We start from the raw sequence: 16,409 nt of genomic DNA, 5'->3' as shown, positions 1-16,409 counted from the left end.
CTCACACACACACACACACACACACACACACACACACACACACACCTGTGCTTTACATTCAAGTAGGAAAATATGAAGGATGAAAAAATCTGGTTGAGTTTCGGACAGTGCCCTATAGTGACATGTTTTGTGCAGCAAGATGGAGCAGCTTATTTTACATTTAACTGCTGTGTAATTGCTTAATTTGTTCCTACGTGCCTTCCTCTCTGCCGTCATCCAAGGATTACTTAAGGACTAGATTGGGTAGAAATGTAACCAGTGTTTGCAGTTTTTTTAGTATTTAGGTTTTTTTTTTTTTTTTTTGCTAGAACAAGACAATGATGAAGGGCTTTCTAAATAATTGATCCAATTATATTTTAGTTCAGAAGTTATCTATTATAGGTTAGTAAAAGGATGACAGAAATGTCTTATTACTTATTGTTATCTTATTAGATAAGTCAAATATTAAACCAATGTATATCTTTATGGTCCATTTGTCTTCAAACAACTCTATTTCTTTCTTTGCATTTAGGAGCAAAATTATGTGGCTTTTTCTGATTAATGTTTCATATGCCTGTCCTTATATTTTCAAATCATGTCAGACACATTTCCTTTTAACTGTATTAATTTCAAAAATGACAGTGGTAGTTTTCCTCCTTGTTGTCTTTTAAACTGTCTGCTAATATATTTACTGCAGAGATTCATTTTATTGATATGTATAAAAATATTTTTCTGACTGAAATATACATTCCAGAATTATTTTATCATGACTGAAATTGAAATTTTCCCTACATCATGTTGATTAATTGCCCATGTTTGTTTCATTATATAGATTTGCATTATTTCTATGAAAACAATTTATATCTGAGGTGTTTAAGAATTGTTACTGCTACTGTATGGACATTATAACAATCGTTGCTATTAAAAGTTATTCAGATTCATTCAGTCTACGTGAATCAATTTCTCTTCTCTAATTCTAGTTTTACTTACATTTTCATGTGAGTGCATCCTATTGTAAATAAATAAGTACTTACGTGCTGTCATTTAAGAAGCCCCGTCCCACAATGCATCTGTGAGTCTCAATAATAAGACTTTTATGAGTTGACTGGTGTGCGTAAGTCATCTCTGCTAGTGAAAGGTCAGGGAAGGTTGGTTTGCTGATGTTTGATATTCCGGAGGATTCTCCGCTAATGAGACTCTTTTTTTCCGGATTTAAACTCTTTGAATCCTCTAATCTCCATGCGCGTGGCTCGGTGATTAGAGCGCCGGTCGCTGGATCGAGTTTCCGTTCATTCTCGCCCGCTGCAGAGAACATCCAGTATTTGATTTCTGCTCCACATGGCTTCCACAATACTAAAGCTCTTTGACAGTATGCCCTTATTTACGCCCTCACATATGAGTCCATCTTGTGAATCACAGTTGATCTTCTGATGCTTCATACCAGTCCGACTTCAGTAAGCCAAATGTGGTTTAAAGCATCACGTATACAAATAACAGCTCCATCGTTAATTTAAAAGGAAATATGTGGATTTAGCCTTGTTGTAGAGTTCAAATGTATATATATAAGTTTTAAACGTTCAATTTCGGACATTCTTATTTGTCATCGACCCATATTTAAAGCTTAAAACAGACCAGTATATATATATATAGTGATATTGTGAATGCTCTGATGTGTGTGTGTGTGATATTGTGAATGCTCTGGTCTGTTTTAAGCTTTAAATATGGGTCAATGACAAATAAGAATGTCCGAAATTGAAAGTTTAAAACTCATGTGCTTAGATGTCTTTGCATTCAATTATTGAAAAATAGCCTATTTAATACAGTTTTTACGTTAAATTAAGTATGTCATGACTATACCAGTATTTCCGTTTGACCCGAGCAAGACGTCCGTTTTAATAAAAGGCACAAATATGTGATAGACTATTTTTGAAAATCTAAAAGATACACATTCAGAAGGGGTGCTTTGTGTTCTATGGTTCTATCGTCAGATGACCAAAAAAAAAAAAAAAAAGTTTCTTGCGTATTCTAGTTATTTGACAGTCATTCAAGATGTTTTAAATAAAACTTTTTTCTCCTGACAGTTTTAAGCCGCAAAAAAAATCCAAATAACTTTTTCAAGAAATTGGAAACATACTTAAAGAAGCTGTACTCGCGTCTCTTTTTTTTTTTTTTTTTTTTAAGTGTTATGTATTTTTAAATAACTACATCACGTCGTTGATACATTTACAATTTTGATACATTTTATACACGCACACAAATTACGAGCTGTCCATGGTTCTGAAAAAGCAGAAGAACATCAGAAGTAATTTATATATTTGCAGTAGCCTATATGCATAAAACAAAACCGGAGCGTGATTTTCCATCATGTTTTTCATTCCTTTGCTTGAGTTAAGGTAGCGTTTATCATACGTTTATTTTTCTCTCTGAAGTGTAATGCCTGTAAGTTTCCTTTGACCTTTCTACCCAGGTTTTTCCTATTATTTAAACAGCATAATATTTCCTAAATATAAACGTGAAGACTGAAAATAAACTTGAATGTAGAACATTAAAGTGGGTTTTGAACGGAAAACAATGGGTTGTGAATGAATCACTTAATTGGAGAAGCCCACGTGACTGCACGTTTATCCTCCGGTCATAAGAACAGGTGGTCGCAGAGAGCTGAAGGTACAGATCAAACATACACACTGCTAGTATACTAAAGAGAGTCGTTTTTCTTTTATGATTGAAGCCGTCCAAAAGTTGTGTTAGGCACAACGTTACGTCTAAATCTTCTCATAAATTCTAGAAAGCTAAAGTTAAACTCCAGTTCTTTAGTACTTGTCAAGCGCGTGTGAGATTTGCCCGTCACTCATGAAGGTGGAGGAAGAGCTGAGGGGCGGCGGCGGAGCGGTGACCGGTGCTCGGGGCAGCAACGACTGCTGCATCACCAGACTGCTGAGCGTCGTGGAGAGCGAGTTACAGGCCGGCCGAGAGAAGGGAGACCCCACTGAGAAACAGCTCAAAGTCACCCTGGAAGATTCCGAACTCTGGAGGAAATTCAAAGAAGTGACCAATGAGATGATTGTGACCAAGAACGGCAGGTGAGCCACCATGAACCAGATGCCAAAGTTGTAAAAGTCTTGATAAAGCAATGGTGTTCGTTAATATTAATTAATAACATTTGTTTTGCACAGAAGCTGCTAGAAAACAGGTTCGTGACGTTTACTCGAACTTACGGATTTATTTTTCACAAATTACGTTCAAATTCTTACATTCAAGTAAATTACAAGTTCTTATTGTTTATACATTAAAGAACATGTGGTTATAATTATATAGTATTTAATTCTGTTGTGTCAGAAAATTAGTATAATTAGTATAAAGATTAGTAAAGAAATAAGTATGACATTCGCGTCTTAAAACAATTTTTAGATATTTTTTAACACATGTACATAAAATGTCCCCCAAAAAGTATTTGGACACTGAAGTCATGTAGGCTATGATTCATTATAATGTGTTTGCATTATTTAACAAAATATCAAATCAAGTGACATTTACTTTAAAGCAAGATAACAAACACTTTAAATCAAAACGTTCGACAAAAGATAGCCTATTAGGTTTTTAAGTGATTAAACAATATTTATACTAAACAAAAAAACACCTGCTTCAATTCGATCTTTCAAAAATGGCTCGGAAAAGTTTGTCATGGGAAAAAAAAGGGGTTGCAGATGTCAATGCAATGACATTCAAGCATTTTAAATGTTACTTGGGTATCTTAAAACTTTTAGGAGCCAGTGTAAACATAAAATGGACTGTAATATCGTTTCTTGAGAGAAACGAAAAAATGTCAATGTGATAGTTTGAATCTAAACTTTAAAAACAATTGTGTTAGTCTTACTCCTTATGAAAATGTTTATTAATTTGTCAGTTGTAGTTTTGGTGTTAATTTTTTTAGAAGTGTTCTCATTAAAAAAAATCAAATTATGTCCCTATGGTCCAGTTATCTATCTGTCAGGTGCTGACACATACAAAAACACACAGAAGTTCCCACTGCACTTTCTTCGGCCAATTTCTCAACTAAATCATTCCCTGTAAAAAGTCTGAGAAAACAAAGGCCCTATGCACATGTAACGCTCGTGTTGTGCAGGTGTGTAATGCCGTGCGTGACCCGTGCCGTAATCTTGAGTAGCCTCTCTGGGCTCTTGTGTGTCCAAAACAGGCTTCTGTAGCTTTTAGGAGTCTTGGCCTGCCTTTAATCACCCTGTGCGCTGTCACAGGGAAATTTCAAGTGTGCATTTATACAATTAGTGCGCTCCTCTGCATCCACTTCACCTATGGAGCCCCTTTGTTCAGCAGGGACTGCATGTAAACAGGAATAAACAGCTCTTAATTGCCACTTTTCTCGTTTAATGCACTTCCTGCCGTTCAGACAGAGAGTGGTCTACTTCAGCTAGCCATCCTGGCTTTCAGCGGGGCCGCTGCGAGGTGCTCCAGCCCGCTCCATTCGAGTATGACTCCGCCACCAAATTATTATTGGTATTTACATGACCCCTCCCCTGCGCCCTCCCCGCCACCCATCCTCTTCTCCTCTATTCCTGTCGGTTCCCTATTTACCGGGGTTTTTAAACGCAGAGCTGGCAGCGGAGAGGACGACGAGAGAGAACCAGCTCTAAATGAAATAATTGCTGTGGTTAGTTGTACATTATGGTAATTACCTCTGTTTTTTCTATGCAAAATTAATTTAGCCATCAGTCCTTAGATGTTCAAAAAGGCAACATATTAAAAAAAAAAAAGGCAGCGGGGAGAGAAAAGCACACAAAGCCCTTTATGTCCCCTGTAGCCATGCAGATGCGTACCTGCCCCTCATCAGTCATTGTAATCTACCAATTAGAGTAAAAAAAAATGCTGCTTTTCTCTCTCGTTCCATCCGTCTCTTTCTCAGAATTCAGTCCATAGATTTTTTTCATGGTCACTGCAGTCATCCGAAGAATTTTTTCACACAGAAACAAAGACAATGCAGTATCTAAATGTAAAGACCGAACAATATACAGTATGGTGATACTGTCCGAATTTTCAGCTGATGACTTGGAAGTTCTAATCCCACAGTTTTATGACATAAATAATTATGTATTGATAAAATAGTCTACATTTCTTCTCATCTGAGTAGGATAGTAGGATAGTTCACCCCCAAATTTAAATCCTCTCATCATTTACTCACCCTCAAGTTATTCAAAACCTGTATGATGTTCTTTCAGCTGTTGAACACAAAAGAAGATGTTTTAAAGAATGATGGTAACCTAAGAGTTGATGGTACCCATTGACTTCCATAGTATGGAAAAAAAATACTATGGAAGTCAATGGCTACCGTCAGCTGTTTAGTTACCAACATTCTGAAGAATATCTTCTTTTTCTGGTCAGCATTTGTGTGAAGGCATACAGGTTAGGAACAACTTGAGAGTAAATTAATGGTAACGTTTTAATTTTGGGGTGAAATATCCAAGTTCAGTACTGTCAAAATAATTAACACAGCCATCAAAACAGTTTTAATTTTGCCATAAAGCACTGCAAAATAGCCACCATGTCAGGTAACTTTATACAAAGATGTTGACATTATAATTAGAATAATTAAAATTAGACATTAAACTACTAATTTGACATTAAAATTTTAATCTAATAAAAACGTTTCTTGAGCACCAAATCAGCATATTAGAATGATTTCTGAAGGATCATGTGACACTGAAGATTGAAGTAATGATGCTGAAAATTCAGCTTTACCATCACAGGAATAAATTACACTTTAAAATATATTAAATGCACATATTATATGTCAAATATGTGATATGTAATGTGTGTGGATTTATGGGTAACTCATAACTGAAAAATGAAATGTATTATTATAGCCATTTACAACAGTTGTTTGAAATGCTAAGGATGTCATTCTGTGTTGTTAATTCTTCTTTATATTCAAACCCTCTTTGCAGTTTTGCATCCTGTTTGATACCTGTTTGAAATTCTTTTAAAATATGTGCTAGTACAGTATGAACCTGGATTTTTAAAGTCGGTGTGTTATATAGATCTTATAAAAGTAATCTTCTGTAAAAAGACAAAAAAAAATCTTTCTTACTTTCCTTTTCTTGGTTTACCTGGTCCAGATCATGCTGAATTCTCTCCATAAGTACGAGCCTCAGATTCATATTGTTCGTGTAGGAGGCAGCCACAGGATGGTGACCAACATCTCTTTCACAGACACTCAGTTCATCGCTGTAACGGCCTACCAGAATGAAGAGGTTAGAGGATCTTCACAAAACATTTAGGTTAAACATGTCTAAAGAAATCACACTCATGTTGTTCCAAAAAACAGGTCACATTTCTTACTACTGTTGACCTTGAAAAGTGTTGTTGATGTTCATGCTGCTCCTTTCCATGCAATGAAAGTGAATAATCAAGCTCCAAAATGTAATTTATACAACTTGTGCACTGTATAAAAGTCTTCTAAAGTCATATGACAGAAAAATGTGTTATTCAATAGTAAAACTTGCTGGGTGAACTGTACCATTAAAAAGAAGATTGCTTATATTTTGCTAATTGTAAAATATAATGACTATAAAATAGTTGATAAAACTATTTGAGATTTTATCTTCACAATCCTCTATGCTTCTTCCTTTCACAGATAACTGCACTGAAGATAAAGCACAATCCGTTTGCCAAAGCTTTCCTTGATGCAAAGGAAAGGTACAATTCATTTAAATGACATTACACAACAAACATCGCCAGCGTCAGAAGATAAGTTTACTCATCGAGTTAACGATGCGTATTTCAACTCATAATACTATCATAGCGGGCATTAGCACTAGTCAAGCTAGCATGACTGTGCGAAATCAGCCATGATTAACGACCAATTATTAAACATTTATGCTTTGAATCGAGTGAGTGTGTGAGTAAAGGAGCTTGTTGGAGAGGCAGTGTGAAGTGAGAGTGAGAGATTTCGAGCGGCTACAGTGAAGAATGTGTGAGATATTACACAATAATGTTGGTGGTATGAGTGCTGAATTACTATTCTCCAGTCATAACTTCACCAGAGCAGAGGTACAACACTACTCAAGTGAGACTGTAGACTGTACAGTGTAAATTTAAACTAATAAGAGTGAATCTCATGAACATGTTTACACTCTAAAAAATGCTGGGTTAAAAAGGGACAAACCCAGCTATTGGGTTGTTTTGACCCAGCTATTGGGTTGTTTTGACCCAGCTGTTGGGTTGTTTTGACCCACCGGTTGGGTTGTTTTGACCCAGCTATTGGGTTGTTTTGAACAACCCAATAGCTGGGTTTGTCCCTTTTTAACCCAGCACTGGGTTATATGTAACCCAGCATTTTTTAGAGTGTAACCCCCCCAAAAATGGTAACACTTTAGTTTAGGGACCATTTCTCACTGTTAACTTGCTTAACAGCATGCATATTACTAGCTTATTGGCTGTTTATTAATACTTCTAAAGCACACATTAATACCTTATTCTGCATGACCATATTTTACATCCCTTAATCCAAGCCCATAGCTAAACTTAACAACTACCTTACAAACTATTATTAATAAGCAGCAAATTAAGAGTTTATTGAGGCTAATGCTATACTTAATAGACAGTTAATAATGAGAATTGGACCTTAATAAAGTATGGCCAAAGAAATTATATTTTGCATAAAGAAAATGGTATAATATGCATAAATAATTCATGCATATTTTAGGACCGTAGTATTTTGCATTGTTACATTATATTCATGACAATTGGAAAAGAAAGATTAAATTAACAGAAATTAAAGGCTTTTTTTTTAAAGGCTTTTTTTACAGCACAGTCCATACACCAGTGAAATATGAATACTAAATTTAATCAAATTATTAGAAAATGCATGTGATGAAATTAAAAGTGATATGTCATGATAAGAGTAGAAGTATGAGAGATTATGAAATATTTACCTGTGAAAGGATGTACATCCAATAAAAACCTGACAGGTGTCACATGATTTGCCTAAAAAGAATATAAATAGTGAAAAAAAGTCAAAAACAGACTCATGATAATGTAAGTACTCTTTGCATACACTATACCATGCAGTATTTTTAATACTTGCATTAATGCATACATCCATAAATGCACACATGCTTTAAAAAAAATTGTGACAGTAAAGATATTTAGATTGTTACTAAAAATATCAGTTTCTAATGATTCATCATCAAAGAATTCTGTGAAAGAAAAATGTATCAGTTTTCACAAAAATAAGCAACACAGCTGTTTTCAACAAATAACAATAAGAAATATTTCCTGAGCAGCAAATCAGCATGTTAGAATGATTTCTGAAGGATCTTGTGACACTGAAGACTGGAGTAATGATGCTGAAAATCCAGCTTTGCATCACAGGAGGAAATTTGTTACGTGAGCATAAAAGACTTAACATGAAAAAATCTTACCAACCCAAACTTGAACAATAGTGCTATAATTTATGTGTTTTATTAACCATTATGATATATTAGTTCTATATTTGAGGTTTGTCTCATGCATGAAGCCTTTTCTCTCCATAGGAGCCATCCTAAGAATCATCTCGAACTGCCAGCTGAAAACCAGCATATGGGCATACCGCACTGTTAGTCATTCATTTTCCTGTTTTTGTCTGATTTATAGACGTATTTAAGAAATATTTACAGCATTTTGTTATGTGAATCATATTGATGTCTGTTTGTTGGTTGCAGGCGGATGGTTCATATCAAATCCAGACACTCTGTGTTCTGCTAGTGGTGGTAACTTTCCGTACCCAGGAGGTTTACCGCTTACTCCCCACCATGGGTACAAACACTACCCAGGCCTGCATGGGCACCGAGCAGCCCCGTACCCATCGCCCTACCTGCCCCGCCATCATCACCACCGTGGCCATAACTCAGGTACAGTTATTCATGTCTGTAATTACAGACAATCATGCTTTTTGTATAAAGACAGGGTTTCCCAAATGAGGGTTCATGAAGGAAATGCAGGGGGTTTGTATGCTGATGAAAAGCTAATAATTAATAAAACTGAATTTTGGGTTCACAGTAAAGGCGGCTTCTCACAAACGCTATTTCTGCATGTGCTGTGAGTTTAATGCATTTGTGAACGCAGTATGCACTAGATTCTCTTTTATATTCACGTTTGCATAATTTTCAACATTTTTGTGGATGGACGTTTACTGCATTTCACCGGTATTTCACCAAAATAAAAGCTTAAGGATTTCAAAATTTGAAATAGAAGAATTTAAAACATAAGTATTAGTATTGTAACTTGCAGTGTAAAATAAAATGATTGTTATAATTATCAAATTATTTTTTTTGTACTTTGCAGCACAATTGTAATTTATAACAGTAATATATTTCTTCATTTTTTATAATTAGTTTAAACTAATAATAATAATTATTATTATTATTATTAACTAAAACAATAAAAAAAAACAAAAAATATTTTATGTTTACTTGCATGTCATGTGACCATTAACAGTCATCATTGAACCATAAATGTACAAATGTGTCTATAAATTATTCAAATATTATCTTAAAATACTGGGATTACTTCCAAGTATTTTATGTTCAATGGGTTTGTCTGACAAAAAAATGGGAACCCCTGTATTAAGGGAATAATTAATCTAAAAATCAAAATCAAGTAATTGTTCACTCACCATCATGTTTCAAACTTGTAGGACTTTCCTCCTCCCGTGTAAAACAAAAGGAGAAATGTTTAAAAATGTACCAGCCATTAATTTCTGTATAATAAAAGTAAATGGGGATCCATACTCAAGCTCCAAACTGACAAATATGTTACATATCGTATCACTGCGAGTTTTTCTAGTTGTCAGTTTTTTTCTTTGTTAACTCACTTCAGTTTTCTCATTTTTCCTTGAAGTGTCTCTATCTGAGAATCTGAGTCCAGGTGCTGTGCAGATGTTCTCTGGTCATGAGGGATGGACAGGTGTGTCTCCTTCTGGTCCTGCTGCGATGCTGTCTATGCAACCTGCTCCAAGCTCTCCTGGAGTCAGCAGGTCAGAAAGAAAACTGACTTTTAAGTCTTACACAATATGACAATATATGCAACAATAAGGTGATGTAAATAAGTAAACAAGCTCATGTGATTTTCAGTCAGTATCCATGCCTGTGGACTGTGAGCAGCTGCACTGTATCATCCAGTCCTCCGGGGGGCATTGTGAGCGCCACACACAGCCAGGAGGAGCCCGCAGATGGAGGCTCCACCGTAACATCACCCTGCTCTTTGCTGCAAGGCCACGGACCAACCAGCTCTGAGGGTGGTGTAGATCAAGCCAATCACAGTAGGGTAGGCGGGGTGAGCTGGCCTTCTGTCTCCACCCACTCATTTTGAGTGTTCTCATTAATTAGCAAAGAAAGAGGTGTACATGGTCTTTGAAGATTATGAGTGTACAGCTGGTTCTGACGTGTCAATGGTCCTGTCCCAAATGACTCCATCAGCAATTTATCTGAAATCTACGCTTAATAGCTTTGTTGGAATAGGAACTCTACTGTCAGGAGTTCCTCCAGTAACCCCATCATAAGAAAAAAGTTGATGTACTTGATTTCCCTGGAGTAAAGAATAGGATATTTGAGGAATCTACCAAATTTTCAAAGGGTTCTGCCAAACTGGAATTCTAAGGATCCTAGAAGAAAAACAAATGGTCTCTGTAAGAAAAGAAAAAGCATAGTCCATAAGATCACAAATCCGGACAGGGCAATCTTTTATCTTTTATGGTAGAAAAAGGGAAACTTTTTGTGCTTTCAGTGTGTTGTAAAGTTGTCGTAATATTGTATTTTGGTATATTACAAGTCATTGCAATGGATCTGAGCACAGCTTTTGTGTGAATGTTGTCGTCAAAGTCAATGATCATCTAACAGCAGCACAGAGGTCATGGGTTCAATTCCCAGAGAACACACATAGTGATTAAAAACATGTCATTTGCATAAAAACATCTGTCCTATAACTATAAATGTACATTAGCATTCAAAAGTTTGGGGTCGGTAAGATTATTTTTAATGTTTTTTGAGATTTTAAACTCTCTTTTGCAAACCAAGGCTGCATTTATTTGATGAAAATACAGTAAAAACTGTATAATTATGAAATATTATTATTTAAATTAACTGTTTTCTATTGTAATATAATTTAAAATCTAATTTATTCCTGTAATGGTAAAGCTGGATTTTCAGCATCATTACTCCAGTTTTCAGTGTCACATGATCCTTCAGAAATCCTTCTAATATGCTAGAAACATTTCTGATTATCATCAATGTTGAAAACCCAATGTTCTTGCATTTTCATGGAAATGGGGATATATTTTTTCAGGATTCTTTGATTAAATAGAAAGTTCAAAAGAACAGCATTTAATTAAAATAGAAATCCTTTTTAACATTATAAATGCTGTTACTATCACAAGTATTAATTTTGTTTAAAAAAAAAAAACGTACCGACCCCAAACTTTTGAAGGGTATTATACATGTAACAGAAACTCGTTCCTTTATCTTATATTCTTATTTCTTTTCACAGTCCTTTTTTGTACAGTCTGGTCAAAAGTTCAAAGCTGTTATCTGAACACAGAACATCTGACTGGAGTGACTCCGAGAGAAAGCTTAATACAACTACAACTGTGGTAAAACTCTACAATTAGGCCCCAGCATAAATGGTTAGTTAATCAATTAAACCACTTTGGCTTGTGGAACAAGGCAGTGTTTTGGCAGGCTCAGTGATTTCGCTTTTACCTGGACTTTTTACCTCCACAACAGCAAACACATTCATTCATTCAATCTCTTTTTCTGTCTCTCTCTCTATCACACACACACACACTTACATATTCATTGCATTCACACTTTCACAGGCAGAAACACAAACACATTACAGTTGCATTCACACAACTACACACACAGCTCTGCTTCCTCCAAAAGCAGGCCTCACTTACTCGCAGTTTTAAAACGCTGCATAAAGAGAAGACAATTATTCCCCCATCATATTTTTCCGCTCTTGAAAATGTTATTTTAATCGTGCCGGTGGAGTGGACCACTCTATTGTTTTCACACGAGTGTAAAAAATAATGACGGCTGTCCAGTGAATGGGGCCCTTGGCATGTTTAGGCCACTATGGGCATGCAGCAGACTCTCTCTCACACACACACACACACACACACACACCTCTAAACAGACACATACACAGTGTCTAAACAGCTTCAGAAAGGACCAAAAAATTTTTCTGAATTTTATTTTCTTAATCCACTGATCTCTTATATTTTCTATTTCTCTTATATTTTCATATTAGTACTTATTTTTGGTCTGCAATGACACATCGTATTTTAAGCCTTTAAAAATGTTGAAAATATAAAAAATTAATTAAGAGTACCTGGATTAAAAAACAACCAAATTCCATAGCTGATATACGACCCCAAAGACCTAAAAATAAATATCATATTTTTCCGCTCTTGAAAATGTTATTTTAATCGTGCCGGTGGAGTGGACCACTCTATTGTTTTCACACGAGTGTAAAAAATAATGACGGCTGTCCAGTGAATGGGGCCCTTGGCATGTTTAGGCCACTATGGGCATGCAGCAGACTCTCTCTCACACACACACACACACACACACACACCTCTAAACAGACACATACACAGTGTCTAAACAGCTTCAGAAAGGACCAAAAAATTTTTCTGAATTTTATTTTCTTAATCCACTGATCTCTTATATTTTCTATTTCTCTTATATTTTCATATTAGTACTTATTTTTGGTCTGCAATGACACATCGTATTTTAAGCCTTTAAAATGTTGAAAATATAAAAAATTAATTAAGAGTACCTGGATTAAAAAACAACCAAATTCCACAGATGATATACGACCCCAAAGACCTAAAAATAAATACATAAAAATAACTAGCACTTAATATGATGTGAAAAAGGTGACTACAATAATCTTGAACCTGACTGCTAGTGCACTATTTACCTGACATGTTTAATAATAAAAAAGACAAGAACGTATGTACAAGACAGTACTTGTATTGTTTTGCTGGTTTTTTTTAAAGGACAGTTCACCCAAAAAATTGAAATGTACTTACCCTCAAGTCCTTCTAAATTTTAAAGAAAAGTCTGTTTTTGTTTTCCAGTGGTGTACCAATATTCTTCAAAAAATCTTCTTTTGGTTTTTGCAGAAAAAAAGTCAGTCATACAGGCTTGGAATAACATGAGGTAAATAACAGAATTTAGATTTTTTTAAGTGAACTGTTCCTTTAATAAGAAACATTTAAAATATATAACATTCTGTTAGAGGACATAAAATAATTTTTGGTATTAATGTAGCTAAAGGACTCAAGCTTAACTGTATTTGTTCTGTTATTTGTAATCGTATTGCTCTTAAATCACATTGGAAGCCCTAACTTGACATAAAACCTGTTTAAATGTACCATCATTTCATGTTGATATGAACAATATATTGCAAATAAAGTCTGAGTTCCATCATCTGTTAGTTGCCACCTAGATACAGCGACTCAATGTCCATGTCATAGTCTTTCCTGGGAGGCTCCTCTGGGCTGGAGATCTCCTCTCCAAGCATCCTCCACCACGGGAGACGCATGCTCTGCATCAAGGCATTGTGGGATTGACGGGCGCGTGTGGCCACAGGGCAGGAGCGGCTCAGGAACAGATTCACATCCTCCGCTCTGGCATCCTTCAGCGACGGCGCATCTAAAATGAACAAACAAATGAGTGATTTTAGATTGGTGGTTCTCAGTGTCCACAATAATATTCAGATGCTCCATAACATTTCCAGTTGTTCATGATTTATTGGATAAGGATTTAAAAAAAAAAATTTTTACTCACAATTTCTACTCAATAGTTTTTGGGTTTGGTATAACTACAAAGAGGAATATTTATTTAAAGATGCACAATGGAGTTATAAGAGTATCTGAAGGATTTTTAAAATCAAATGTAAGATTTTTAATAAATACCATACAAGCAGGGTGGGGCGATGTCTATGGTAACATATTAAAATAAATACAGTGAAATGATTATAAAATGCATGATTTACAGTTCAGACTGAGGTTTTCACAAAAACAAAGTTTTATAAAATGATAAACTTCACATTTCATATTTTAAACCATTTTTTAAGAAAAGCAATGACTCAAAAGTATCAATTACCACATTATTTTAAACAATTATCAATCAATTATTATATTAATTTAATAACATAAATATGTCTTAGCGTCTTAATTGTTTTGATTTTTATAATGCATTAGCTTCTTGTCGATCCACCGTTTCACATTTACAAGTGCATGTTTGCTGCATAAAATTTTTCTATGGAAGCCTGTTTCTGCCACTGAATAAAACATAAAACAAGGTAAATCGCGAATTCTTCTCTCACAATTCTTACTTTTTTCTCAGAACTGCAAGATATAAACTCGCAATTGCAAGTTATAAAGACAGAATTGCATTATAAACTTGCAGTTGTGAGAAATCAAGTCAGAAATGCGAGATTTAAAAATGTGTGACACATGCAATATAGAGGTATTGCACCAGATACATAATCTATGCAAATTTGCAAATGTAGCCACATCTGAAATCAGGCTTGCACAGCTACAGTAGAAGCTTTTGCGCTCACATACAGTATTTGGATATGTTCCGCTTTGCAGAATTCCCGAAATCATGCTTCACATCAGTAGATCAGCTATAGATTTATGTACGTACTTAGTAAAAGCTCCAAGTCTGTGTTGATCTGCGCAAGTAGAGCCTGCCTGTGCTGCTCCTGTGCTCGATCAGACCCTCTGTTGATCAGGTGCTGGTGCAGGAGACTCTGTGCTCTCTGATGGAGCTCCACACTGCCCTCTGCTGACGTCACTGATGACTGCACAACAGAAAAAAACACCATTTAGAAAAGAAACTTTTAAAATGAACATTATATGGCTATATTTGGATACAGCTTAATTGATGCTTTAACTCCAAGGCATAAAATACCAAGAGAACACAAAATTTCATTTCTTCAAGGTGACTCACAGGATGTAGAGAGATGTGCTCCTGTATGTGTTGCCTGAGCTCCGTTCTTCTACTGTCAGTCAGTCCTTTGGGTCCTTTTAACGGCGTGAGAATACTCCTTTGTGCTCTACGACATTTTAAAAACTGCAGAATCTGACCAATAAGAACATGAGCACACAAATGATCAAGATTATCAGAGAATAACAACTCAATCACTTTAATGTATTAAAATGACAAGTGTACAATGTTCATTTATTATTTTCATATATGTACAAAGTCCATGGTTATTAAAGTTAACTTAAACCATAAAAACATTTATGCTACTTGAAATAAACTTAAATCTTAACTAGAGTAAAATAAATGAATAAATAAGCTTATTTTATTTTAGCTAATTGCCAAGGTAACATTTCTCATTTTTGTTAAAACTGAACTAAAAAGAAAAATTACAAAGAAAAATGAAAAAAGATATATTATTACACGACTCTGTGAAATACTCGATTCCGATTGGTCAGTCACCACATTCCGAGGTATGTTATTTCCTGATAACAACTCGTAAAAACTAAAAGCACAGGATCATCCGGGTAACTCCATTGAGCTTTATTCTGCGATAACAACCGACTGGATGTACATTATCCCTTACTTAATAAGAATAATAAAATTAATTAAATAAAAAAAACACAAAACTACTAAAACATGAAAAATTGAAATCAAAATGGAAAAACTCATTCAAAATATTAGGAAAAACTATAATAGGATCTCAACGATATTAAAATAAGAGTGACAGAGTCTGAGCTTCTTACAATGTAAAACAGCTGTCCTTTAGTCACATTAGCTGCACACTCACGGCTCTCTGTAGAGTGACAGCAGCTCTGTGCTGTCTGAGAATGTATCTGTGCTGCTGGAAGTTGCGTCTCTCTCTGTGTCCTCTCCACACTCTCTGAATCAGCACGGCTGCCTTGTTCTCCAGCTCCCCCAGGTATCTCTCCACCTGGGCTGAGAGAGGAAGACAACAGTTAAAGACCTCACAAAATGGTTTGACATGCAGTGTTCTTTCATTTGTTGACATGCTTGCTCGCCAATATTTTCAGTCTTCATTTTAATTTTAATTGTTGCAAATGTGCTTTTGTGTTTTTAGTATTTTTTTTCTGAAATACTAGTTTTTAAGTTTATTTTATTTTGATTCCATTAAAAAATACATTTCAATTTTAGTTTTTCACCTTAAAATTACTTCAGCTAGTTGCTAATGCAGTTTCTAATTTTTGTTTAGTTTAAAGGGGTCCTATTATGCTCTTTTACAAAGTCTTGACTTTGTTTTGGGGGTGTACTAGAACAGGCTCTCATACTAGGTTGTTCGAAAAACACATTATTTTTCACATATTTTACATTATTACAACAGCTCTCTCCCCAGTCTGGCATGAACGGCTCGAATAGTTCCTG

At 35.2% G+C, this 16,409-nt stretch overlaps 2 protein-coding genes across 3 annotated transcripts in view; one reads left to right on the top strand and one right to left on the bottom strand.

Annotated features, from left to right (window-relative positions):
* The first annotated feature begins 2,829 nt into the window (after positions 1–2,829).
* On the top strand, positions 2,830–10,341 carry LOC107706613 (T-box transcription factor TBX19-like). The gene is made up of 8 exons (XM_016510373.1): positions 2,830–3,059; positions 4,588–4,645; positions 6,108–6,242; positions 6,626–6,687; positions 8,526–8,587; positions 8,694–8,882; positions 9,871–10,006; positions 10,104–10,341. Exons 1-8 carry the CDS (start codon positions 2,830–2,832, stop codon positions 10,339–10,341), a joined length of 1,110 nt encoding a protein of 369 aa, XP_016365859.1.
* A 2,893-nt stretch (positions 10,342–13,234) lies between these two features.
* The window catches only part of iqcb1 (IQ motif containing B1), a 7,630-nt gene continuing 4,455 nt past the window's right edge, over positions 13,235–16,409 (bottom strand). Inside the window, exons 10-13 of one of the 2 annotated variants that reach the window (XM_016510385.1) lie at positions 15,817–15,965; positions 14,994–15,125; positions 14,688–14,844; positions 13,235–13,688 (exon numbers count right to left, since the gene is read on the bottom strand). In XM_016510385.1, the coding sequence (XP_016365871.1) occupies positions 13,468–13,688; positions 14,688–14,844; positions 14,994–15,125; positions 15,817–15,965 (659 nt within the window). In that variant the 3' untranslated portion in view covers positions 13,235–13,467. The remainder of the gene's footprint in view (positions 13,689–14,687; positions 14,845–14,993; positions 15,126–15,816; positions 15,966–16,409) is intronic. The other variant, XM_016510386.1, reaches the window with a different exon arrangement.

The sequence above is a fragment of the Sinocyclocheilus rhinocerous genome, unplaced genomic scaffold (assembly GCF_001515625.1).
Source record: "Sinocyclocheilus rhinocerous isolate Xijiao unplaced genomic scaffold, SAMN03320098_v1.1 scaffold1285, whole genome shotgun sequence".
Classification (NCBI taxonomy): Eukaryota; Metazoa; Chordata; class Actinopteri; order Cypriniformes; family Cyprinidae; genus Sinocyclocheilus; species Sinocyclocheilus rhinocerous.
Note: the sequence above shows the minus strand (reverse complement) of the source record. Positions and strands in the feature narration are given on the sequence as shown.